Source organism: Ciconia boyciana, chromosome 2, assembly GCF_034638445.1.
Source record: "Ciconia boyciana chromosome 2, ASM3463844v1, whole genome shotgun sequence".
Lineage (NCBI taxonomy): Eukaryota > Metazoa > Chordata > Aves > Ciconiiformes > Ciconiidae > Ciconia > Ciconia boyciana.
The window spans coordinates 25,084,177-25,109,394 of NC_132935.1; the positions used below are offsets into that span (position 1 = coordinate 25,084,177).

At 41.7% G+C, this 25,218-nt stretch overlaps 2 protein-coding genes across 4 annotated transcripts; one reads left to right on the plus strand and one right to left on the minus strand.

Annotated features, from left to right (window-relative positions):
- The first annotated feature begins 99 nt into the window (after positions 1 to 99).
- RIDA (reactive intermediate imine deaminase A) lies at positions 100 to 8,645 on the plus strand. The gene is made up of 6 exons (XM_072851182.1): positions 100 to 215; positions 4,049 to 4,154; positions 4,725 to 4,779; positions 5,653 to 5,721; positions 7,370 to 7,425; positions 7,849 to 8,645. The coding sequence occupies exons 1-6, from the start codon at positions 151 to 153 to the stop codon at positions 7,909 to 7,911; spliced, it is 414 nt and encodes a 137-aa protein (XP_072707283.1). The 5' UTR covers positions 100 to 150; the 3' UTR covers positions 7,912 to 8,645.
- A 3,139-nt stretch (positions 8,646 to 11,784) lies between these two features.
- ERICH5 (glutamate rich 5) lies at positions 11,785 to 24,909 on the minus strand. 3 transcript variants are annotated; one of them, XM_072851186.1, is made up of 4 exons: positions 24,801 to 24,909; positions 20,564 to 20,983; positions 18,458 to 18,574; positions 11,785 to 14,808 (listed from the first exon to the last, which is right to left on the minus strand). In XM_072851186.1, exons 1-4 carry the CDS (start codon positions 24,880 to 24,882, stop codon positions 14,786 to 14,788), a joined length of 642 nt encoding a protein of 213 aa, XP_072707287.1. In that variant the 5' UTR covers positions 24,883 to 24,909; the 3' UTR covers positions 11,785 to 14,785. The 3 variants fall into 3 exon arrangements, with proteins under 3 accessions (XP_072707287.1, XP_072707286.1, XP_072707285.1); XM_072851185.1 differs by lacking the exon at positions 11,785 to 14,808 and having other exon boundaries at positions 18,372 to 18,574; XM_072851184.1 differs by lacking the exons at positions 11,785 to 14,808; positions 18,458 to 18,574 and having other exon boundaries at positions 20,250 to 20,983.
- Positions 24,910 to 25,218: the final 309 nt, after the last annotated feature.

Genomic DNA, 25,218 nt, shown 5'->3' on the forward strand with positions numbered 1-25,218 from the left:
CACACCCCTTTCCCGAAGGACTACATTTCCCAGAATCCCCCGCGGGTGTAACGGCAGCGTGCGCGCCGCGACGTTAGGGAGGGAGGGGGCGGGGGGAGGCAGCAGTTGGCGGGGCGGTGAGGAGAGGGCAGAAGGGATCTGCCGGCAGCTATGGCCTCGCTCGTGAAGAAAATAATCAGTAGTGCTAAGGCCCCTGCTGCACTGGGTCCCTACAGGTATGTCTTAGCGAGAGGGAGGTTTCTTGGAAGAAGCAGGAGTGAGCGGGAGCAGATTTTGACAGGATTTCGAGCAGGTCCCTGGGGGGGGGGTTGTCTGTCAGGCAGCCCTGGGGGCTGTCGTGAGGGTGCCTCCCCGCCCGAGCAGGGACCGGTCTCCTCCCCGGTAACCCCCCGCCGCCAGGGACACCTGGACACGAGTGGGTCTGCAGTGCTAGCGGCAAACTTCAGCCTGACTGGGAGAGGGGGTGTCCTGACTCAAAAAGTCATTCTGAAATTATGTGAAAGCAGTGGAATTATTATGGGGAAATAATTCTGAAAGTAGCGATAAGCAGTGAATGAAAAAACAATGCAAGAGCAAGAATTATTTCTCTCAAGGAAAAAAACGCTTGCCTAGAAAAAAGCATGTTGCATAGTCAAGTTAGCAGTGAATGCTGACTCTGGAGGCGATGGACAGTGAAGGCTGAGCCCGATCCAGGATGGGCTTTGGCAGTTGGAGAGTTCACTGCCTGGGAACTGCAGATCTTCTGATTTTGAATGGGACTGCCAGGAAGTTTAAATGCTTTTCAGTCTAAAAGCTAACTGCTGTAAAAACATGTAAGATGTCGTTCAATGTTTTCACAAGTAAGTTGTTAGTTGCAACAGTTCTGAATGTAATAATAATAATTAAAAAATCCTAATTTTAATTGGAGAAAGGTTTCTCTTTGCTATTTGGATGTGAAAAAATGTTCAATAACTATAGTAGACTCTTATATCTAAGGTACTGAGGGATTTTTACCAGGGCATTTTCTAATAATTTTTAATTCTGCTTTCAGGCTTTGTTTTCCCAATATAAACACAGACTCCTTTGGTTTAAACTTTTCCACTTGTAGCATCTTAGTGCCTTCCAGGTGCATTTTTGTCTCCATTACTTTGAAACTGAGCTTCCTGAGCTTCAAACTGTCTGTTCTTTGTAGCAATTATAAAGATGGAGAAATACAAAGTGTAGAAGCAGACAGACATGACATGAAGGTTAACTTCTGTAAACAATAAACTGGATTGCAGCCAGGGGCCTGGCATCACTTGCGGTTAGAACATCTAAGACATAGGAAGGCAACAGTTCTTGAGCTTCACACACACGCACCCCCCAGCTGGCCTAGCCTTCAACGTAGCCCTCCACTTCTGTTGTGGATTAACTGCACTCCAACATTTTGTGCTTATTGGTAGTTCTTGATGAAATACTGCTTGTTGTGCAGCCTGTTAATTGTATGACGGGTCTAACATCAATAAGTTTATCACTAACTTGGTTTATCAGGTTTCAGTAAACTTGTCAAAGTCCACCGAGCAGAAGTTGCACAAGAAATAACTGCTACATCTCTGCTGTGGAGTCTGAGTATGGTAACAGAGGAACAAGGGCTTAATATGGAATGAAGAATTGGGATGTGTGGGCTGCATTCTTGGTTCTGCTACAGCCTTCAGTATGCTTTTTGGTGACCTATTTTTAATGTATTTTTGTATTTCCTTTACTGCATCCAATTTCCAGTACCTTGAGATAGGTAGGTAGATAGATATATAAAAGACTCATACATGTGAGTGTGTATGTGTGTACATATATACATCTCATTAATGATATTAAACTTTTTAAAAGACACAGCAGAGATACTGTTCTTGTATTAATGAGCAATCATTTGTGTAAAGAAGATCTGATTAAGTTTGCACTCCTTGTCTTTAAAGAGCATGCTTCTTAACACCATCTCTCTGATGCATGACGTTCTTCTAAGGTCATAATGTCCGTCCAGTTACGCATTTACGTATACTGAAACCTGAATGACTTTAGGCACACACTCAGATCTCTGCTGAATCCGGGATTAAAGAGTAGCTACGATTGACCCTAGTTATAGGATACATCTGCAGTTAAAGTGTGATTGGAGTTTGTGTAGTTGAAGTTTCTCTGAGCTTCGCTCATGCATTTGACTGCACTAGAAGTATACCCTTTAGTTGGTAAATTGTTAATAGTCTCAGTGAATGGAGAATTCCACTGGTAAGCATACCAAGAGGAGCAGAGAAGGGGACCCAATAAGACTGCTGTAGATGTTGATCTGGCAGTGGTATCAGAAGGCTTCCGCTTGTTTTTTCCCCAATTATTTGTGATTTAGGACTGTCCAAAGGCCTTTGTTGGGATAAATGTTTCATTGTGTTACTTGCTTTATAATAAGCAGTACAAGACAGTCTCTTTTTTTTAGAGAGCTCCTACCTTCTTGTTGCATGGTTCTCTGTGCTTCAAACAGAAACAGGAGTTTGTGGTCTGAGGGCCTGGGCCTCAAATGAAGTAGGACATGGTAGGAAAGAAAATAAAATTAAAGCAGCATGTGTGTTTGGTTCATACACCCATTTTCTATCAACAAGACTGTATTAGCTAGAAAAGTACTTCATTCACTAGTTTCTCTTCTTTAAATGGTGTAGTTTTGTGATTTACTCCAGTTTTGTTACTTGATGATAGAGAAAATAATCACCATGTAAGATATTTTACTATATCAGATAAGTTACTGGCTATTTTTTCCCCTTACGAAATTACAGGAGAATGTAGGACAGGGGTAAAAGGAAAGATGGGAGTGATGGTACTGTTTGGATTGCCTAACCGTAATCATTTTACTGAGTCCCTAAATTAGGGTGGTTCCCTGTGAAGTCAATGGATTGAGCCAATCCAATTGAGTCAATCTCAGTTAAGGTAAGAGATGTAATAAAAATGTTCTCTGAAAGAGTCCCTTTCTTTCTCCATTGACATTAAAGGGAAGCTAACCTAATTTAGATACCTCAGGGAGGTGCCTGACTGTAGTTTGTGTAACTTGAGAGGCTTGTTGAACTGTCAAAATAATGCATTTTCTTGTGGAATGGGAAGAGATAACAAAAACAGTGTTGACACACCACAAACACTTTCAAAAGAATATTTCTCTAATTTCTTTGCAAAATATTTTTAATTACCAGCTGAAGAGAAGTAAATTATGTCTGTTGCATAATGTTTGCTACGTAGTTTAAATCTTTGTTTTAATCTTTTAATCTCTTTGTGGTAATTAGAGACAATAATAATTGCCAACTCTACTTCAGCAAAAACATACCTGACATTTATATAAAAGTGTTTTGCAAATAGCTTGAATTCTGCATTCTTCTGAACTAACCCAGCCAACAGGTCATCCAGGTTATTTTGTGAGAGGAGAGTGATTGTTCTGGGAATAGAGTGATCAAGGTGGTGTGCTGATGGGCCAAATTCATGACTCTGGAGGAGTAATGCCAGAGAACTAGTGTGCAGGGCTTTACCTCACAGCTGTAACTCATTTATCATGGTGCCCATTTGAGAAGAAAATGGTAAATTTAGTAATCAGCTCTTTTTTGATTTTTTTTACTTTTTTTTTAAACTTCATTGCTCTGCAGCCGAGACGTACATAAAAGATATTGTCTACCTATCAAACTGGGATGGAATATTTATCTCAGCAGGTGCAAAAAAATGTTTATTTACTCTGCCTCCCCTCTGTGCTATCTGCAGTGTAGAAGGTGTGTTACTGTGTTTAGTGTTGTGTTGCTGCACTCATGCCTTTTGCCTTTCCAAGAAACAGGGTTTATTACCTCAAAAACAGAGCTATGCTAATGTAGCTATGTATTTCCATAGGTGATCTAATCCCAGGTCTTCCAAAGCATAAGCAGATTGTACTGTGTGTACAGACTTGTGCGTGTATAACCTAAGTCCTCTATCTTTTTGAGATACTGTAAACTACTGAAGAAAATGTGAAGTGTGCTTTCAGATAATTAAATGTTTTGATGGGGAAACATTAAACTTAAAATGTCACTTATGCTTTCAGCCAAGCCGTGCTGGTAGACCGGACGATGTACATTGCAGGACAGATAGGTATAGAACCTTCCACGGGGCAGCTTGTCTCTGGAGGGGCAAAGGAAGAAGCAAAGCAGGTAAGACGTCTTCCAGCAATAAACTTGTAATGGAGTTGGCATGTGCTTAGTTAAACATGGATTTGTGAGGAATTGAAGAGCCCTAGAGAGCGCATTTCACATCCTCCAAGATGAGGGAAAAGCAGGAGGAAGTCATTCCATCCTATCCCTGTCATTTTCCACCCAAACAACGTGGAGGTCAGGGGAGGAATCTGTATTTCATGTAGGAAAGAATCAATGTGTAACAAAGGTTCAGACCCTAGTAAAACCTTGGCTTTGAGGTGGGGAAAGATTTGTTTCCCCAGCAGCAAAGAGATTGTGTGAGGTAATAGGTAGGATGAGATGGTGCTGCATCATGCATTTACATCTAATGAATGGATAGTTTAATATTTGTGGTTTATTAGAAGCTCCCTTTTATTAATTTACTTTTTAATCTATTTCTGATTTTGCTTACTTGCTGATGACAGTTGAAGATTTGCTGGGTGAACTTATAGTATAACATGGATGTAGCCAGATTACAACTCATATTTACATACTTACCTAAATACAACCCAGCTGATACTTAAAGAATTTTGTCTCATTTTTCATTAGGCTCTAAAAAACATGGGAGAAATCCTGAAAGCTGCAGGCTGTGACTATGGCAATGGTAAGTGTTTTGGTGATGGTGGCAAACAAGTGGTTGTTTTTACCTACCTGGCTTAAAAAAAAAAGTGACCTTTTAAAGAAAAAAAAAAAGCTATTTGCTAAACATGCAGTTGTTATCAATAGCTGAAGGAGACAAAAGGAATCATGAGTCTGGGTTTAAAAAGAAAATAAATAAATCAATGTGCAAGTGTTTGTGATGGGTATTAATGGGACACTACTTTTCACCATAAGTTCCTGTCCACAGTACTAATATTTTAATTCTAAGTGATGAAACTCAGGTATAGACAGAGCTGCAACTGACTACAGGCATTTTAAGCATCCTAGACTTTCCTCCAGCTAAAAGCAGCCCTGTATCTATGGTGTTAATATTGTAGGCACTTTCAGTGCCTTTTTTTGAGGACTCTAATAGTGGAGCCAAACCAGGATTAACGTTGGCTTGGGCAATCATGGGTAAAAAATTCTAGCATAGACTATATCTTCAGGCCTTTTATGGACTTTTTTTTTGGCAGCAGATATTACATATGATGTAACTTTTGCCAACAGTTGGCTTACAACAGCTTTTTTTATTCGACCTGCTTACCAGTTCTATGCGTCTTGGAAGAATTGGGCTTAGAACAAAATTTAAAACAGATATTTTCAGAGCTGTCCAGGAATGTCTAATTCCTTAAAGTTTTATTATGTATTAGGTATTCAGATTTTTTAGATGGTTCTCTAGGTGGTAGCTCTAATGGTCAATATCTGTTTGCAAAACTTTTCAAAATGTTTAGAGTATTTGAGAGAAATTTATGAAATAAAAGCAAGAAATGCACTAAAGATTTTCAACTTTTGTATAAAAATCAGAGGTCCAAAATAACTGCAGTTATGTAATTTCTAGTTGTGAAGACTACAGTTTTGATGGCAGACATGAAGGACTTCAATGATATTAATGATATTTACAAACAATGTAAGTAGCTCTTTTGTTTCTGTTTTACCAGTATGGCTTGTGGAACAAATTATATTCACAGTAAGCAAAGTGTTTTAATGACTCAGATGATATAGTTCAAGATGCTTTGACATTCCAGTAGAAAGATAACCTTAAAAAAAAGAGAATTAATTTGCAAACAGCAGATCAAGCACAGCCCAATTTCTTGTGGATTTGTGTCCTACCATCCCACTAACGCACTGTCACGTGAAGATCAACTCCTGCTATCTCTACAGGTTGATCTTCCATGCCTCTTTACCTTGACAGATGCTGTGTTGTCCCTAATATAATGCTACTGTGGTATACTGGTATACTTAAGTATATATATACCTTCAAATGTTTAATTTCAGATTTTGTATCTCCACTTCTTTAAAGCCTGTTTGTATCTTTGAATGATTTGTAGGTTATTATTATGGGACAGAGCTCATTTTTTATACAAGGATGAGCCACACTGCTCCACTTAAGAAAAAAAAAAAATAATAATGCTTGGTTAACAAAACTGAATGTAGACTGAAATAGGTGATTCCAATGAGCCATATTGTGCAGAAGAATTTGGGAGGGTATGCACATAAGTTCCTTATTTATATAGCTTTGGGTTTTAATTAGATAGCAACATATGGTCTTGAATGAAGTCTTTTATTTATGAGCTATCAACATAGTCTTCTGTATGTCAAAATGGAATTGTGCGTGCATATAAGCAGGGTAAAAAAAAGATGAGCTGGATACTTAGTTACTTGTTGTCTCTTACCTGTAGTTCAAGAAAGCAGTTGTTGCTGTTCTTTGATTGTGAGTTATGATCCTTTCTTGTCAGTGCAGGACCCTGAAATTGACATTTCTGAGCTTAGTGTTAACTCTCACTAGTAAAACTTTCATTTAATTATGCAAATTCCTTGGAAGTGTTCAAAGTCAGGTTGGAAGGGGCTTTGAGCAGCCTGATCTAGTGAAAGATGTCCTTGCCCATGGCAGGGGGGTGGGTTAGACTAGATGATCTTTAAAGGTCCCTTCCAACCCAAACTATTCTATGATTCTATACATTCAGCTCTTGTATCTTGACCAATACCTTTTTTTTTCTTCCCCGCTCTGTTCTTTTAATATCCTTGAGTGCCAGGCCTAATTGTGAATAGAGGAATAGGTCAAGGGCCTATTTTAATTCTGCCTTCCTTTGATATGAGTAAGGTTGGCCCCTGTTGACTTTAGGCAAATCTGGGATCTTTGCTCATGACTCTTTTGGCAGGGGCCTGTTTCTCTCTCTTGCTCTGTCTGTGAAAGAGCCCTCTCCCACTCTCTGGTCTTTGCAATTGAATGATCACCATTCTGATTTAATCTTTCTTTTTCAGCCAAGTTGGTGTTAAGGCCATGCAGTGTCAGCAAGAGTGCAAGTTATCACTGGCTGCTAGGTCACAACTGTAGCTGCCTTCTGGATTATGAATGGTAGCTTGCTGAGATGTTAGACCAGTCCGTGACCAAAAAAAGCCAACATGGGGGAAATGATAGCTGGTACAGAAAACTATTTGTCTTGTAGCCTTGAACCTGAAACTGTTTCAATGACTGCATTTTATACAGATTACTTTGAACTGTGTTTTATCAAGCAAGGTTAAGTGATTGGTGAATGTTTCTGTTTAAATTACAGTCTTCAAGACAAACTTCCCAGCCAGAGCAGCCTATCAGGTTGTTGCTTTGCCAAAAGTAAGTGTCACTTTTCTGCCTACAAAAAATGAATTTTCCGAAATTCCTTACTTCTGAAGCATTCTGACAGCTTTTCTTATTCTGGAATAGCTTCAGTTGCAATTATTTTAATGAAGACTCTTAAGTATTTAGGGTTTAAGTATACCAGTCTTATTCCCACACATGATAAGAGATCTGAATATGAGAGACATTTCTTTATGGTGGAAGATGGCTACAATACTAGAAATAAGGTGTTATGATACTTAAGTAAGAGTAAAGTGAATTTTCAGTATTACTTAACAGTGCTAAATTAGTAATCCAACTGTCAGAAGTATAATTCCCTCAAATGTCACTCTGTTCTTACAAGGTCGTGTTATACATCCACTTGCTTCATAAAATAGATATATCAAATTCCTAATATGTTTCTTCATTGTTTTCTCCCAGGGTGCCCGAGTTGAGATTGAAGCTATTGCCATTCAGGGACCCCTCCAAGATGCTTCAGCCTGACTATAAATAGAGATTGAATATCCTACGACAGCAGTTTTAGATTTAATACTTCTCCCTTACATCGTATTCCTACAATTGACGATCAGCAGTTACATACAGCTGAAATCACTAAACTTGCTGAGGAAAGGTGCTTTCTTCTGGGTCGTGGCCTTGAATTCTCTAAAATACAAGCTTACAGTGCGTTCTATGCAGGCAAACCCTGAAACCTCCAGGAGTCCTGCTAAAATCAACCAAGCTTGATTGTAGGACCGGGCCCTTACTTTGTGATGGTGACTGGATACTCAGATGTTAACTACACATTTGGATGAACGTATGACAGTTATACTATGGGTGATCTGGACACGGAAAACTGTAATGATTTGTAATAGTAGGTTTTTAGTAACAATTTTAAATAAGAAAAAATGACATGGGAAAACAGTAGAACACTTGAATTGCTTAGTGTATGTTTTTCCTTTTGTGTTTTGGGGAATTCTGCTGTATTTGTTTCTCAACTGTCTTAAACTCTTTACAGAATAGATTACTGTTGGGACTCACATTTTTTTCATATGGAAGCAATTGCTTAAGAAAGTTAATATTAATTTCAGAAAGAAGAAAATTATGTTTTTCTGAAATAAAGTGCTAACTTTATAAATCAGCCGTAAATGAATCTCTACCTGTAACCTTTTTCATAGCAATTCAACTTTTACTATCTTTTGATTTAAAAAAAAAAAAAAAAACAAAACACACCAAAAAAATCCTGTTTAATGAGAATAAATAATAATTGCATCTGTAAAACTGTGCTTGTGTATTCTGGGAACAAACTTTTCTTTTGTGGGTTATGCTTTGATACTGCATTACAAAAAAGTCCCTATCTTTCTTATTCAGTAAGAAATAATTCAAACCAAAAGAATAGTTTTATTATCTATCTCCTAATAGCTAAGGACGAAAATAATCCTCCAAGACAGGAAGCTTTCAGCTACCATGGCATTACAGTTCTTGGCATTTTTCTCTCTGCCATTGAGGATGGAAGCATCTGCTTGATGGGGTGATTAAGCAATATTGAGAAGTCAGGCTGGTGATGCTAGTAAGTTACCCCATCCCTCTGCAGTTATTTTCTAACCAAGTAGAAATGGATACTGTGTTTTTAAGGAACTAGTGTGAAAATCAGCAACCTCATGGTAGAGTTGATTCCCTGTCTTCCCCACAGGCATATGACTAAGCACAGTATTGGTTTATTCAGGGGGAAATGAGCAGAAATTCTTTCCACCTCAACGTCTTTGTTTTGCTCCCTTCTATGAAGATGGCCATCCAATTACATATGGGATGCTACTGTCACTGTATCTTCACGTTCTTTGTGTAGACAGTAAAAATAGCTATATGCAGCAGCTTGGAGAATCTACCATTTCAGTGGCAGAAACATGTACCTGCTTTATCGAATGTACTGTGAGAGGGAATCCTACTCCTTCCAGAGGCTGCTGTTTTTATGCCAGAGCGCTGAGACTGAGCACTTCAGAATCTGTTTCTACTCCCATCTCGTGTGGCTTACCAAATTGAGTGAGTTTGGTCACAAACCAGCAGTATAGGAAGGAGAGGGCATAATGCTGGTTTGCCACAGGTCAAGTCACAATACTGTGGGTTCAGCTGTCCAACAACTGAAATCCAAACTTCAGTTCTCCTGCATGTGTATCATTTGTCTTCTGTGTATAATGCCTACTGATGGTCATCTCACATACTTTTAATCGGTTAATGATTTTCCTATGGTAAGAATGCAAGAAAAATCCTATCTGGCAGCACTGTGTTGCTGTCTACATTTGCATGGCACGTGCAGATGCTGCCTTGTCTGAAAATCCCCCTGCATTCAGTACCACAGCCACATTGTGTGAATCATCTTCCATCCTTGGATAAACTGTAAGTGTCCCGCTTGTGGTTTCTTACCTTCCTCCCTGTCAGCCATGCTTTCCAGCTCTCATTACTTCAGTTGCACTATTGCAGTAACTATATTTTGTATTTTCCATGCATTCCTGGTATCACTTTAAGCGTACACCAGAAGGGCAGTTGGAAAGTTGTGAGAACAATCAACCCTATTTACCCCTTCTAGATGTGTGAAGTGGCCATTTCTCTTGCTTTTTGCTCAGCTTGTCAATTGTATCTTGATAGAAAAAAGATTAATAGTGAGGTTGTCATAGCACGTATGTACAGATGTATGCATTTTTTACAGCATTATCTTGCTTTCCCCTGACAAAATGGGAGATACTTACTTGTATTAGAAGCAAGATAATGCTTTTGGTATTTCAAACAGTGAACTTCCAAGCAACAACCTTTGAAAAGTACCTGACTTTTCTGCATATAAACTTCCTATACATAAACTTTATTAGTCTTGGCTTCTGCTCTTGTTCTCTCTCCTTGGCTATACTAGTAATGTCTTTTATGCTCTACAGCTCTGACTCAAGAAGCAATCCCACCTAAGAAAAAACATGACCAGACTTGTTAGGAAGGAGCTAGTACTAATATGAATATGACTTTCTAGGAAACATACAGCAAATGTCGCTTCGCTTTGTCAGTTAAGAATAATTAAGAATAATGTAATTGAATGGAGTTACATTTGAACAGATTCCTAATTTATAGTTGTGTTTCTCTGTTACAGCTTTGCTCAGATATAATTACTTTGTCGGAATATATTTCACTTATTTGTAGCAGATGTAGTTAAAGTTCACCTTCAGCAGATTTGTTGAACACGAGCTAAGTTCAGCCTTGTAGAATTGCTACGGTTATCCCTTCTTACCTCTCGCGTTATTCTCCCCTGCCTTACTTGTGCTATGCTGCCTCTTTGACAACCTTGAACCTAACACTAGATGGCAGGTTTGATTTTTTTTGGCGTGTGATGACTTGTCCATTTGCTGATATAAGTCCTTTATAGAACTCCTTTGGGTGTCTTCACTAGTACAAAGGGGAGTGAACATACACCCCTTTCCGCATTAAGGTACAGTCTGAGACTAAAATGTAAGTAAGTGAAACACCTGAAAAAAAATGCATGCTGGATGCAGCCAACAAGCCCAACACATTACTTCCATTAAAAATGTTTGTATCGGTAAGTAGGTGCCATTCTGCAAAAAGTCAGGAATGAAAATCCACTTGTAGCTCTATGATTTTTTAGCTTTTAGCTGGAGACCAGTTGCACAGTTTCTTGAATGCCCCAGATCTAAATATGTATTCTTCAGGTACTGGAATTCTAGAATAACTGAAATAAACTCTCTTATTTACAGCTATAACATAGTAGTTCTCAACGTAAACAATCAGCCTTCCATAGAGATGTTTAAAACTTTTATTTTTTAAGCAGAGTTATATTATTTTATTCTATTCTTTAAGACAAAAAGGCTAAGCCCCATAATTCTCCGATATGAAAAGCAAGTATTGTGCATATCTCTTAGATCTTAGTTCAGCAAAGCACACAAACATTTAAGAAGTCCTGTTTTAACTAGAGCTAAGTTAAACTTAGCTTTTTTTGTTTGCTAGACTGAGCCTCTAGCGTGCAAAATATGAAGCTGCAATTCAGCTTGTGGCAAACTAATTTCACCATTTAAAATCTGTTTCAATCACATGTAGCTTTTAAAAAAACAACAAAACAGGTCCTCTATTTCTGTGAAAGTAAAGCAATACTTAAATTTGCATGTTCTACCAGCTGTTTCTTTTAATTAGTTTTTTCTCCAAAAGATTATATTCTCTACAGATTAAACAATGCAAAAATAAAGCTCAGTACATAATTTTAATAAAACTTTGTTCTCTGTTAAAACATATAGCCAAACTTAAACTGCTCTAATCTTCTGCTACAAGCACCTTGCTCCTGCTGCAGTTTTTACCTGAAAGCAGTTCCACATTGAGTGAAGGAGCCAACGCTAGCCAGCCAGAATGCCAAGTATCTTCTGGGATCCTAACACAATGTGCGTATGTGTCTGCATAGAGGTGACAGGGTGCAAATTTAACCTCTTCTAGGGCTGTGTTTATTGGTAGTTGAACCAAAATTCCTACCAGAACTTTCTTGATAGCTTGGAAACTGAATTTATTCCTTCCAGTGTCCTGCCCAGCACTCCGTGCGGCATGGAATGATTACTTCCACCTTGGATGAAGTTAAGGGCTGAAAATTGTCTAGCTTTTGATAAACATTTATCAAGATTGTTTTGTGTTTTGATTATGTTAAAAAAAAAAAAAAGCTAAAGTATATTGCCCTACCTCTGGAGGTATATCTTGTGAACACAGACATTAGAGCATATCCTCTTCTCAGCCTTGAACATGAGAAAGCTCTTTGATCCACAGACCAACTTCTGCTCTTTCCAATCTCTGTCATGTCCTGGGTTTGCAGAGGCAAATAAGCGCACATATTTTGGCCCTTCATGCATAGTACATGCGTTGGAGGCTTACAGACCAGGAATGCTACACTCCAATGTATTTCTCAAGGTAGGGATGTTCAGCGCAGATCTAGCAGCCAAATTCTGATCTTGTGGTAATTTAAGTGTGTAACATTTCATGTTTAGCATGGTGTCAAGCATATTTCATCTTTTAGAAAGGAAAAGGAAAAATAGCTCTCATTTGTTGTAATCACAGAATATGTAAGGACTGAAGATGACTGAGAAGGGCTGATACTGTCGAGTCATTGACTGGCTTATACTCCTCTTGTTTCCAATTAGCATTGCTCAATGACCTGAAAAAGTTGAACAGTGAGGAAAGGACGTATATTGTCACTTGTCTTCCTTGTAACAACAGTGTAGAAAGAGTGACTCTGAGGTGAGCAGGTTATCTTGACTCCCTTGTATCTTCATATTTTATTTCCGAGTGCAGTTTCCTCTGTTGCTATTAATACTACTGATCTCTGTCACAGAATTCTTCTTGGTTTATGCTTAAATTGCTCAATGCAGGTGGTCAACCTGCAACTCATGATCTAACACGCAACTTGCAAGTAGTCAGCATGGCTCCCCTGCCAATTTCATCACCTGTGTTTGGAAGCAGGACGATGCTGGCACAGGTGCTGGTGGCTGAACTGAACTCCCAGCTTGCAGGAGGAAACCAGCCACCAGAAGGAGCTGACAGTGGATGTTCCTGGGGTGTCCTGGACCCTGGCTGTATGCCCAGCCCAGTCCTGTATCACCCTGGGGAGTCCTCGTCCCGCTCGGTACCTGTTCCCCCACTCCTCAGCTCTCCCAAGTGCATGGTCTGTTTCTCATGGCTTTTTGTCATGGAGTAATTTGGGTATGTGGACAAAAAGTTCTATTTGAACTTTTAATTCCCACTTTAATGTCAATAGATTTTTAATAGAACTAGCTGCTTGTTTTAACTTCTCTGTTATAGAAGGCTAGTAAAAATAAAAAATAAAACTGCAGCATCCACCTACCAAAAAATTCCTAAAAAAAATGAAAGCATGCATTTTGGTTCTAAAAGTTTATGGTATTGCCCACAGAAAGTTGACATTAAATGAAGCTGGTGAATTCGTAAGAGTGCTGATAAGCAGAAAACCTTAGATTTAGTGATATAGCCAAGGAATATCAGCTTACACAAAAGGCCAGGAATATCAATTAGATTATTTAATACAAACCAAAGTCAGCTGGAGTCAGATCTGCACATGCAGCACAAAATTTAGCTCTTAGAGGGGATCTGTATAGTTTGCTAGTGACAGCAAAATTTTTGTGAAGTCTTTTTGTACAATAAAGCTAATAAAATAGCAACATATGCTTGCCCTTTTTAGATAACTGACTTTTTCTCTGTATTCTACTTCCTTATGCCAGAGAATCCTGTAAACACAGTCCTCAATGATAACATATAGTCCCTTTGCAACATTCACCATCAGAATAAACTTCTACTCTCTATCAGATCTGTAACATCAATTATATTCAGGGCCCGTTTTCACAGGAAATTTGTTTAAAAGCTTTGCCATTCAGCTTCAGCTCCAAAATGATTATTTAGCATTTTGGAAAATAACCAAGACAGTCCCTAATAACATACTTCTTCTGGAGGACAGCACTACAGGGAAATAAAATAGATGACCTCTCCTTTGGGAACAGGCTTATATACGTCTCTGGTTAGAAATCTATTTTAGAAGCCACAAATGCATATGAGGAGTTCCACAGCTAAAGACAGGTTATTAATCACCATGAACGTTAACAGCTGTGAAGTTATCTTTATATTTTAAGTGTGCTAGGATTTACAAGACTAAAACATCCTACTCAGAGTTAAAAATGCCCTCTTCTCCCTGTTTTTGCAGAAGTCATCACATATATTGTACTACTAACCTTGCAATAAATTTGTGTTTAAAAATGGAGAGTGAGCAGCAGACACCCACTTGGGTCCTGGACACTGCAGCCTGTATATCTTCCATTTTCTGCAAAACTAACCTCTGCATTTAGTTACAGTCTGGTCAGTGGGCACTTCCAGTCCTCTATGTGCTATACATTTCAGTAGCTCCATACACTGGTAGTCCAGGCACTTGGGGAAATTGCCTGCATACTACCATTAAGGAAAAAAAAAAAAGCTACACTATATTCTTTATCCTACATAATGCTGGCTGAAGGTTTCATAGGTTTGAAGTTAGTTATCTGAACCCAGAAAAAATCCTAATTGAAAACTGCATAGTTATACTGACGTCAGAAAATGATCCCACTGTGCTAGACGTGTACAGAAGGCACTCGGTGGCAGGGAGGTGAAAGTTCAGGTCTTTCAAACACTTGAAGTCTTGGCAGCTTGACTTCAAAAAATATACATTATATAAAACCTTTTCTGATGCCTCTTATTCATGTTCGTGGCTCAATCCATAAAAGCTTTTCTATTTTCCCAACCCAATAAAATTAGAATATGTTCATGTGGACAGAAGAGCAGGCCCAAGAAGAGGATGTTCATAGAGACATAACTTCTATTCCTTGTTATTAGCTGTCTCTGAAACACATGGAAAAAATTAATTTAACAATTAATTGAGGGTACAACTTGATATTCAATAAATCTTACAGGAATTACATGTGAAAGTCCCCTGGAAGCATCACAGCATGAGAGGGGTATCTGCTTTTCTCCCAGATCTGTAAGGATATTCTGTGTGGGCCTGCATGCACTGGCTCTGCTTCCTTTTCCCCCATCCCATTCATACACGGTCTTCCTCTTACAGACATTAACATCACCTATGTGAAATCCAGTTAGGCTGCAACAGTCTTATGCTCCTCCCCACCCTGCTGCATTTTCTCTTAACTTTTGAAATTACTGCATAATTTCAGTCATATTTGATACAGAGGCAAAGATCTCATGGACGTTAAATCTTCCAGTAGTCTTAAATAAGGACAGAGGCAAAGGGCATAAATTCAAGTACAGGAAATTACATTTAAATGTAAGAAAACCCTTTTTATACTGTAAGGGCAATTGACTGATTGGAACAGGCTGCCCACAGTTTGTGGAGTCACCATCCTTGGGGATATTCAAAACCCAACTGGACAACCTGCTCCAGCTGACCCTGCTTTGAGTAGGGGGGCTGGACTAGATGATCTCCAGAGGTACCTTCCTACCTCAACTATTCCATGATAACGTACGGTTGAGGAACTGCACCCAGCCCCTGAAACTATATGTGTTGGCCATCAGCAGCAGAGAAGCTATGAGTCTCAGTGGCTTGCTTGACAGCTAAAAGATGGTGCCCAAGGGGATGATTGGCAGAAATCATAGTGTTGGACCACTCCAGCTCAAGGTACTTCTTTCCCAGCCAGAAGACCCTGCAAGCCAGAAGACCCTGCAGGGATAGGCTGGGAACATGGCAACATGGGACTTCCTTGTAGTGAACGGTGGCATTACCACAAGGCTGGGTAGGGAACACAGGGAAGGTGGGAATTTTGCAGGGGAATGCAGGTGACAGGAGAGAGATGTCCAACTGCAGTGACTCTCTGCAACAAAGAGTCTGACAGTTAATCTGTGAACATTGCTAATATAAGGTGAAAAAAAAATCCCCTTTAGTGGTTTTGAATTCAGCATGCTTAGTGTGTCACTGAGCATTCCCTTGCTCAGAGATGGACCTCAGCTACCTCTAGAGCACTGTTTATTTTGCTCTAGGATCAGCTCATATCCTCTTAGTCGTACCCTCTCAGAGGCAAGACTCTGAATGTTTTTGATCTCTCTCAAAATAAGAATTTTTCCATTCCCTTTAGCGATCTTGCTTCCCTGCCCAGAATCTTGTTTTAGTTCTTCAATATCCTTTCAAGATGGAAGAATTTCTCCCTTACACAACAGCATCCCAGATTTAAATGGCCACTGTTCCATTCTTAACATTGTTTGCTTTTCTCAGCCACAGCTGTTCTCTGAGCTGTCTGCATCGGTACACTCCTATCATCTGAAATGTATTACGGACACAGAAGCAGGGCTGCCCTTTCTGCTTCCTTACAAAACTGTTGGGGAGAATACTGTCAAGGCAGGTAAATGCAGAAAGTAAGTATTTCAATAAAGCTGTAATCATTACATGATGAAATCTCTTATTCTTCAGGAGGAGGAGGAGGATGCTCTTTGAGGTTTCCCAGAAGCAAATTAAGTGCTTTGCTGAACTCACGGCACAGACATAATCCTTTGCAAAAGCATAGGGGCAAGACATTAAAAACAAGTTGAGTGAATAAACTTTTTTGGACTTCATAGGCAAAGCTGTATGGCAGAAATTTGAAGATGCTGCAAGAGCACAGTTGCCAACAGCCAACAATAGCATGTCTTCACAGGCTAGCTTAAAAAGTAACAATATAAAGGTCACCAACAGTTAAACAGATGAGAATTAAAGGGAGGTGAGTGCCTTTTTTTGGTCCCTGCTTATCTAATTCCACTTGAGTAATCACAAGGTCATAAAGCCACATATACCTTGACCAAACAGCTTGACCACCACCCTCGTGGTCTGCCAGGCTAGAGCGCTCACGCTGCAAACCATTTTCCTTAATCCTGTGGCACAGGTGGAACACGCTGGCTTGCCGCTGTCAGTGTAACTAAGACAAAATAGCACAGTTATGCCTAATGTGTATGGCAAGTCACTGAACAACCCTCTTGACTACAAGTTTTTGTGGATGGCTAAGACAAGTAAAATGATCTTGGGCACAGTTCAGTGTGTTAAAGACTCAGCAGTGCCAGCAGTCATGAGTAAGACTCTGAACTGCTTTGTAGAGCAGTGGCTCTCCATATTTTGTCCCGTAGTCCCTCTTGTTTAAGAATTTCTTATATGGCTGCTCCCTGCAAGGCAACCATTGCAGATATTCAATGTCTCCCCACTTTGAGAAGAACCTGTCTTTCTCCACCAGTTACAGAAGCTGGCTAGCAAAAGTCTTGCCAATCCTTTCAAATGCACATTTCTGGACCTGCCCAGCAACGCTTCTGCCCTGCTGGAACACACGAGTTTGGTGCTTCCCATTTATCTCCCTCCAAAGGAAACTCTGCATCCTCACAGCATATCAGGAAGGATGACAGAGGTAACATGCCTTGCTGGTCTGTTTAAGGGAGCCCTCACCCTTTGTACTCAACAGCTCAAAGGCTGGAGCATATACTAGCACTGGGAAGGAACCAAAGACCTCTCATCCCAGGTGCAAGAGGTTCACTTGGAAGTCATGAAAGGTACGGGTGTAAGATATCTCCCACCCTTCCTGCTGAAGCTGTCCTCTTCTGAATTACAGACATACTCACTAGCCCATAGAGGTTTTCAGCACAGCTATGTAGGCCAGTGGTTAGGAGGCAGGGGAGAGGGGAAAAGCGGGTTCAATCATTGCAGTAATGTTCCCCGGGGGAAGGGAGGAGGTGTCTGCATCGCCTGCTCATCCTTTTCCACATTCCGGCAATACCACAGAGTAACCTCTGCCTTCTGGGGCATGCAAATACCTTACATGATGGACTCAAAATAAATGAGTGTGGGATTCTTAGTGAATGTGGAGGAAGAAGAAATAACTTTTGCAGAAAGACTGGGACAACAAGAATTGTGAACACAATTTCCAAGTCTGCTAGAGGGACAGTCCTATCCCCTCAAATTCTTCTCTTCACTGGTGTTATGATTTTCCAAAGGCACTTTATTTGGCCTGTGATTTTTCCTTCCTACCATGTGACTGCATTTGCTGTGCAATGTGCTTTCATCCCAGCGCTACACTGCTGATTTCAGCTGATAAGGAGAACGAGGGGGTCTAAAATGACTGTCTGGCATAGAATGGAAATCACAAAGCAGCATTAAAGTATTAGCTCATAAAAACAAGCCTCCAAATAATAACGAGCAGAGTCATGATTTTAACATAGGTTTTTATTTTCCAAGACTGCATATTACAGTCTAGCATTCTCCCCAAACAGGGATAATTTATCACCGGTAAGACTCATGTAAGACTCAAAGATGACCCGTGTAAAAAGCATGACTTCCAACTGATTGCATCCAAAAGTATCTCTTAATGTAAACAAAAATATTTATGACTCTCTCTCTTGCGTTAAAATGCAGAAAGCAGCTGCAGGCCAGCAGGGGGGTGACAAGATGTGCTCATTACGGACAGCACAGTCTTTTCTGTCTCCTAAACAATAACCCATGTGGTCCTTCCCTCCTCTGTCAACATACCTATCTCTGTCGCTGCTGCACCATCCACAGCTTCTCCTGTTTCTTCTTCCTTTGTTTCAGGCCCTCCACTTACTATCTCACTGAGCAGCTCAGTTTCCACCTGCTCTCCCGTCTCACCTGGGAACAGTAACCATGGAGATCAAATTAGGATCCACTCAGAAAAGCACCAAGTGCCCCAGCTCCTTTCTGTAAACCTGACTTTACTCTGTTAACTCACCAATGCCCTTTACCAAGCTACCCCCTGAATGAATCCATAGGGAACAAACAGGATGCTCCCAATCCCTTTCCATCATCCAGCTACATGCGTGCCTCATGCCTGTAAAGTTCTCCTGATGCTTTCACAAAATCCCCTTGACACTCTATTCAATACAATTCATGAGTACTATTTCTACTAAAATTATTTTTCCTGGATTTTGTTTTATATATGTGCAGTTTTATTTGCAATTGGAACAAAACAGAAATAGAAAACATGGTAACATGCCAGTCTGGCTGAAACTGTGCTTTCCCTGGGAAGCTGCCACCTAATTAATTTAGTTGCACAGCTACTGAAGAATAAAGGAAAGCAAAACAAGTGCTAAATATCATACACACCACAGCATAAAAATGGAAGGTCCCTTCTTCATCGTATGCCTCATGGAAAGATAATGCACACAAATTAAGGTATTACTTCTAGCTTGGAAGGAGCAAAACTCTTTTTCCCAAAAGCCTTGTTCACGTGCCCGACAAGCAGGATGAATTACTTGGTGGTCAAAGCCCCATAACTGATCTTCAGGCAAACAGTCAGTTGTAAACGTGTTTCCATGGACATGAGGTCATACCACAACGTTCAAGGCGTACTGCTCTGCCCCCAGCACTATGTCCCAAAGCTTAGAAATGGTCATTAATGAAATTGGAGTCTCCAGCTGGGTAAGACTACATGTTTTACAGGTAAGCATCCAGTCATTTACTGCTTACATAAACCAAGACTTCATTCCAAAGGATAGATGCCCATTTTATGTAGAAGAAACCTCAAAATTCTTTTGTGAAGAGATACAGGAGAGGACAAGCCAACCCCCATGCTCAGCTGCTGGGATGCATGGAGTCAGATTTATATAGCCAGTTCAGAGACGTGCACAGCAAAGCCACAGGGTTAGTGGTAGTGCATGTAGTTGGCTCTGGGCTTCACACAGATCAGTCCTTCTCCTGCATCTTGCACTTCTTTAAGGCAAACGTGGAGTGAGGAAGGCTGCTGATACCATGTTTCCCTGCAGACAAATACTTCTCATGTGCTTCACCTGCCTATTCCCTGAAGAAATGCTCCCCCAGGAAGTATCCGATTCCTCGCTGAGCTGCTTTGTACCATTTAGGAGAAATACAATTCCTCCTGTGAAGTGCTCACCTTCTGCGTGTGCAGTCCATGGGAGAGACACGTCCTCTGAGCGCTAACCCAAAGATGAGCACAGCCTGCAATCTCTGGGAACGAGCACACCTCCCAGTAAAGGTCCCTCTCACAGCACATGGAAATACCTGCCATCTCAGAGACCACTGCTTCCTCATGCAGCCTTCCTCCCCAGCTAGTCAACATTTTTGGAAAGCCCATCTGTATGTCCCTCCACTGCTACTTCTGTTCTACTTGTGTAATAGCCAAGCTTCTAGGACAGGCTGGATATGCCAAGTGTGCATTGAAGAGATGCTTTTTCTTCTACATCCAGACATGCACCCTCCAACTTCATGTGCACAGGGACAGTTGCTTTATAATTAATACATGTAACTAAGTAATAGAGCCTTTGGTGTCTGTAAATATTAAGGAACATGTCTGAGCTGCACAGAAACACAACATTTTAAATGAGGGGTATGGTGGGGCATTGTACCTGCTAAGAACAAAAAGGGCATGAAATGAAATAGCAGAGGTAATGACTGGAAATGCTGATTAAATTTATTACAGCTTAGACTTGTGAGTCTGAGGCTTCCCCAGCCACGTTCTTCTACACTCTACATTGTACAGACTCCCCGGACCAAATTCTGACTCCAGAAGCTCGTGTGAGGCTCTCAGTAAAGCTAAAAGGACCCACCCACAAGTCTCTGGAGGCAGAATTTGGTCTGAATTTATGAAAGCACAAATATTACCCTCAATGAGGTGGTCCTCTTCAGTGACATGTACTTCCTTGATGATTTCCACTACAGAGCTGTCACTGCCCTCTACCAGCCCGCTGTCCTTTGCTGGTCCTGGCGATGTTGACCCAGCATCTTCTCCCGGTGCTGGAGGTGAAGGCCCAGCGCTCTCCTCTCGCCATGCAGATGGCAGCTCAGAGCTCTCCTCCGCTCCTGCAGGCAGGGGCTCGGTGCCCTCCGGCTCCTCCCTTTTACTGACCAAATCGATCTTTCCCTCGACAGCCAGAATGACGGCCACAGCCTCCTCTCCTGGTGGATGCTTGCTGGGGTTTGTCTCCTCAGAGGCAAGACTCACATCCTCTGCTGGGTCCAACTGTGTTTGGTCAGCTATGGTTTCATGGTTGTCTGCGGTCGGGGTGTTTTCACCTGATGATGCTTTTAGTTATGGCAGAGCAAGGAAAGAAAAAAGAATGACAGATAATGGATGATGGGCATGTAAGCTAGATGAGAACTAGACCCACAGGGGACAGCACAAGCGCTACCTGTCAAGGAGCTCCCACCCGGCTACGGACAACACTCCTTCACCAGGTCTGCTGCTCTTACACATAGCCAGTAGAAGACGGTTCTGCTCTCACATTAAAAAAAAAAAGTTTTGGCTTGATGCACATCATATATTTTTGCATGGAGAGCTGACCTGTTTACAGGCCAACGCCCTACTACATTTTGCCTTACGGATCTGAAGTGTGCAGAAGGTTTGCTGGTGACGGGACGCTACGCAAGGAAGCACCTTTTCCTGCCCCAAACCAGGCACAGAATCAATGTGCCAAGCAGGAGGGAGCTGCTGCCCTGGGCTGCACATGGGAAACTTCTGGTGGTGCCTCTGGGCGGCTGAACAAAAAACACTGAGAAGAACCTGCTCAGCCCAGAGGGTGAGCAGTGCCCGTTTCTTAAAACAAAAACCACTTTGTCTGCCTTTTTAAATACTAAACTACCATTCATAGTACGCTTTGTCTAATAAAACATTCAACAACAGGAAGCCTAAACAAATTAAAACTTCTGCTTCTTTCATCAACTTATTGGCTAAGTAAAGCAATGGGCCATTTTGGCAGACAAAATTTATGAATAAAGAAATGGCAAAATTACTCTGACAGGTATTTAAAGATAAAAGTTGAGGACTCAAAATGAGCTACACCAACCTATCAGACTGACTTGGTAACTTTCTGATTAAATTCAGTTTGACAAGAGCTTGTACTTAACCTTCTCCAAAGGAATGTCAGGATGAAAACCCGGGGAATTCATGCACAAAATCTGTTTATATAATAATTACGAAACTTGACAAATTGTATTTTCTGAGAAAATGATGACTGCAGTGTCAAAGCCAGTGAGCAGAACTGTATGATATTTCATACACACACAGATGAACAGCGAAAAAATGTAATACATCCTGCTCTTAAAACAGCTGCTTGAATACTGCTGCTCTTAAGGTAACTTCACAGTTCTTTTGAGGCATTCAAGCAGAACATGTCCCCAGCAAGCATCACCTAGTTAGCGTGTGCCTACAGACACGGGGAAGGACGGCTAAGCCAGGAGAAGAGCAAGAACAGGGAACCTGGACTGTCAAGACAGACAGAAAGCAACTTTGTCTATGGGACACATAAAATCTAATTTGTCCCAGGAACCACAAAACCATCCAAGGTCCTACCAACCCCTCCAAATTCACAGAGGTATAGCTATTTATAACGCAACTCAAAAAAAGGAGGTAAGCTCAGCTACGTGCGTCAGAGCACAGACCCACCAGGGCAGCACCCTGCCTCCGACAGCTGCCGAGGGGCAGTGGAAAGGGCAGCGGGACCCAGCCCACGGGGCAGGGTTTCAGTCGCCAGTGGACATTCCTCTGTGAACCTGCGCTTTTCAATCTATTTACACTCTTGGCCTCCACCATGACCAGTGGCAATGAGGTCTACAGCCCACTTACACCCCCCGTAACACACACTGTTGCTGGTTTTAAGCCTGCTGCTAGTCATATCATCAAGTGACAGTTCTTGTCTTACAAGAAACAACAAATATATTTCCCTATTTACCTTCTCTAGATCTCTATCGCACCTCATCGTCCAGGCACTCCTTTTCCTAACATGAAGCTCAATGTGAAACAGATACCCAACAAAATAACAGCAAATAAGTCTTAAACTTAAACTACTCTAAGCAGTGACTTAAAAAAAGGAATGTATGCTTACAGACCGAAGACTTGACCTTTCCACGTTTTATTTTTTATCCCTTTAGACACTTCTCATGCCTTCACCTTGCTTGATACCAGGTGGACAGGGAGTATTTAAAACCTACGCACAGAAATAAATGAGTCATGAAAACTAGCATGTTATAAAGAGTTTTCAGTTGGTGCTACCAGTAAAAGAAACAATTCAAACCCATTATTACTAGGAACCTCCTGCAGCTCCTGTAAACATCAGCCCTGTAACTTCCAGCTCTCTTCATCAAGGTGCTTTATATAAATTAGATTATAAAATACTGCCATGCAACGTGAGATCTGCACTGCTGGAAACCCTGGAAGCATTCCTCCGCTCTCATCTGAAATGCTAAGAATTCTCTAATATGGAAAAAATAAATCCTCCCAGTAAGCTGTTCAATACCTTTATCCCCAAGAAGAATGAACATCATGTGGCAGTCAACATTCCTAGGATGCCTTCTAGTTTTGTTTTATTTTTAAATTTATAACTTTTATTTTCCCTGCTGCTGACAATTTCAGCTGGAGAAACAATGAAAAGCACAGTGAATTTAAGTGGGCCATGGCTACAGTATTTTTCCCTTTGCCTTCTTTCTTTCCTTTTGGAAAAGCCTCACATTTTTGAGTTACACATCAATGGAAGGAAATTAAATACATTTTTTTCCATTAACACATTTAGAGAAGTTTCTTTCAAATTATCCTCTCTTATAAAATTAAATTAGAAAATAACTAACATATCTGGCTGGCAATGGTCAAATTAATGGAAATCTTTCAGCTGTAATCACAAACTGCACTTTATCATTACCATGACATTAGTTTATGTATTTAGTACATTTCATAACCTATCCTAACACGAGCAGGCCTTTAGACAGAATTCCTAAAATACTCAGAATAAGTTACTTCGGTTGTTTCCCTGAGCCCTTCAGTGTTCTGGTGCAAATACCTTTCAGTAGAGGATGGAAAGGCAGAGGAATTTGGTACATTGACCAAGTGAACAAGACAGCAGGTACAGTATAAAGAGATCTCTGCTGATATTTTCAGCGGGGCTCCTCGGTTTGCAGATGTGTGCTGGCTTTATAGTGGCACGGACAACGCTCACCCCATACAGCCTGCGATCGTCTCTGCAGTCACAAACCACACCACCACAAGACAACACATGGAAAATAAGCCCATACAGAAAACACGGATGCTGCAGCCAGAATAACAGCACCAGATGATATTTGTAACTCAAGAATACAGGAAAGAAATGCAGTAAAATGAAATGCTAACAACTTTTATGTATCTATCTTCAGGACATATCTTTCTAGAGAGGCCAGTATCTGTCACTGCAGCATTCAGGTTCTTATAAAAGTGTTTCCAAACCTCCCTTGGAGCAAAGAGCTAAATATGATGAATATGGAAACAAAGTTTTATTTAACTTCCACCGAATAGCAAGGATATTCTTACGAAGCATCCTACAAATACGCCTTGCACCCAAAATGAATCCTCTGTGACCTGAGCCAAATCAGTGTCACAAGAGTATTGCCGGTCCTGCAAACCTTTGGGGTGGATGTACAGATTTTGCAAGAAAAAGGAAGGATCGCGGGGTCAGGTATTGCTAGTTCACTGTTATTTTAAAGGGGGGGGAAAGCACTGGATTTACAGGTGTTATACGAAAGGACCAACCGCAGGACCTGTCTGTGAATTAAAAAAAAAAAAAAAAGTTTGCGGAGAGGAAGGGAAGCCGGGAACTCCTTCATTTACAAGAAGCAGCAGTCTAGGAAGACATCGTTCACGGGGCGCGGCGCCATCGACAGCGTGGGCAGAACTAAACGCCGGCAGAAACGCGACGGGCTCCCGGCCCCCCGCGGGCTTTCCGCGACGCCCACCCGCGGCGCCCGCCCAGGGACGGGACCACCCCGCGGGCCCGCGGCGGCGGCTCACGGCAAGGCGCTTCCCGCCCTCAGCAAGCTCCGGGAGAGCCCCCCGCCCGCCGCCCCCCGGCCCGGCCCGGCGCGGCCCGGCCCGGCTCACCCCGCGGCGGCGGCCCGGCGGCGGCGGCGGCGGCGGGCGGCGGCTCCTGCGGGCGGCTGCGGGCGCTGCTGGAGCAGCCCATGGCGGGGCGCGGCGGCCGGCGCTGCAGCCTCTTCCCGACTGCCCGGGCCGGGGCGGGGTGAGGAGGGGCTGGAGGTGCCGCCGGGCAGCACCGAGCGCCGGAGCCGGGGGGGCCGCAGGGGTGGCCCTGGCGATGGTGCCTTAAAACACTCCCGCCCTGCTCGCCCCGGGCCACCTGGCGTGTTCGTTCCTGCCCTTGAGGCGTTTTTCTGGGCTACGTGCGGGTGCCTCAAGGTCCAAGTGGCAGCAGCCGAGAAAGGGACTGCAGGTCTGTGTGACAGCAGCTGGAAACCCATGAGTTCAATCCTGGGTGTGTGTACGTGTAGGTAAAACTCGC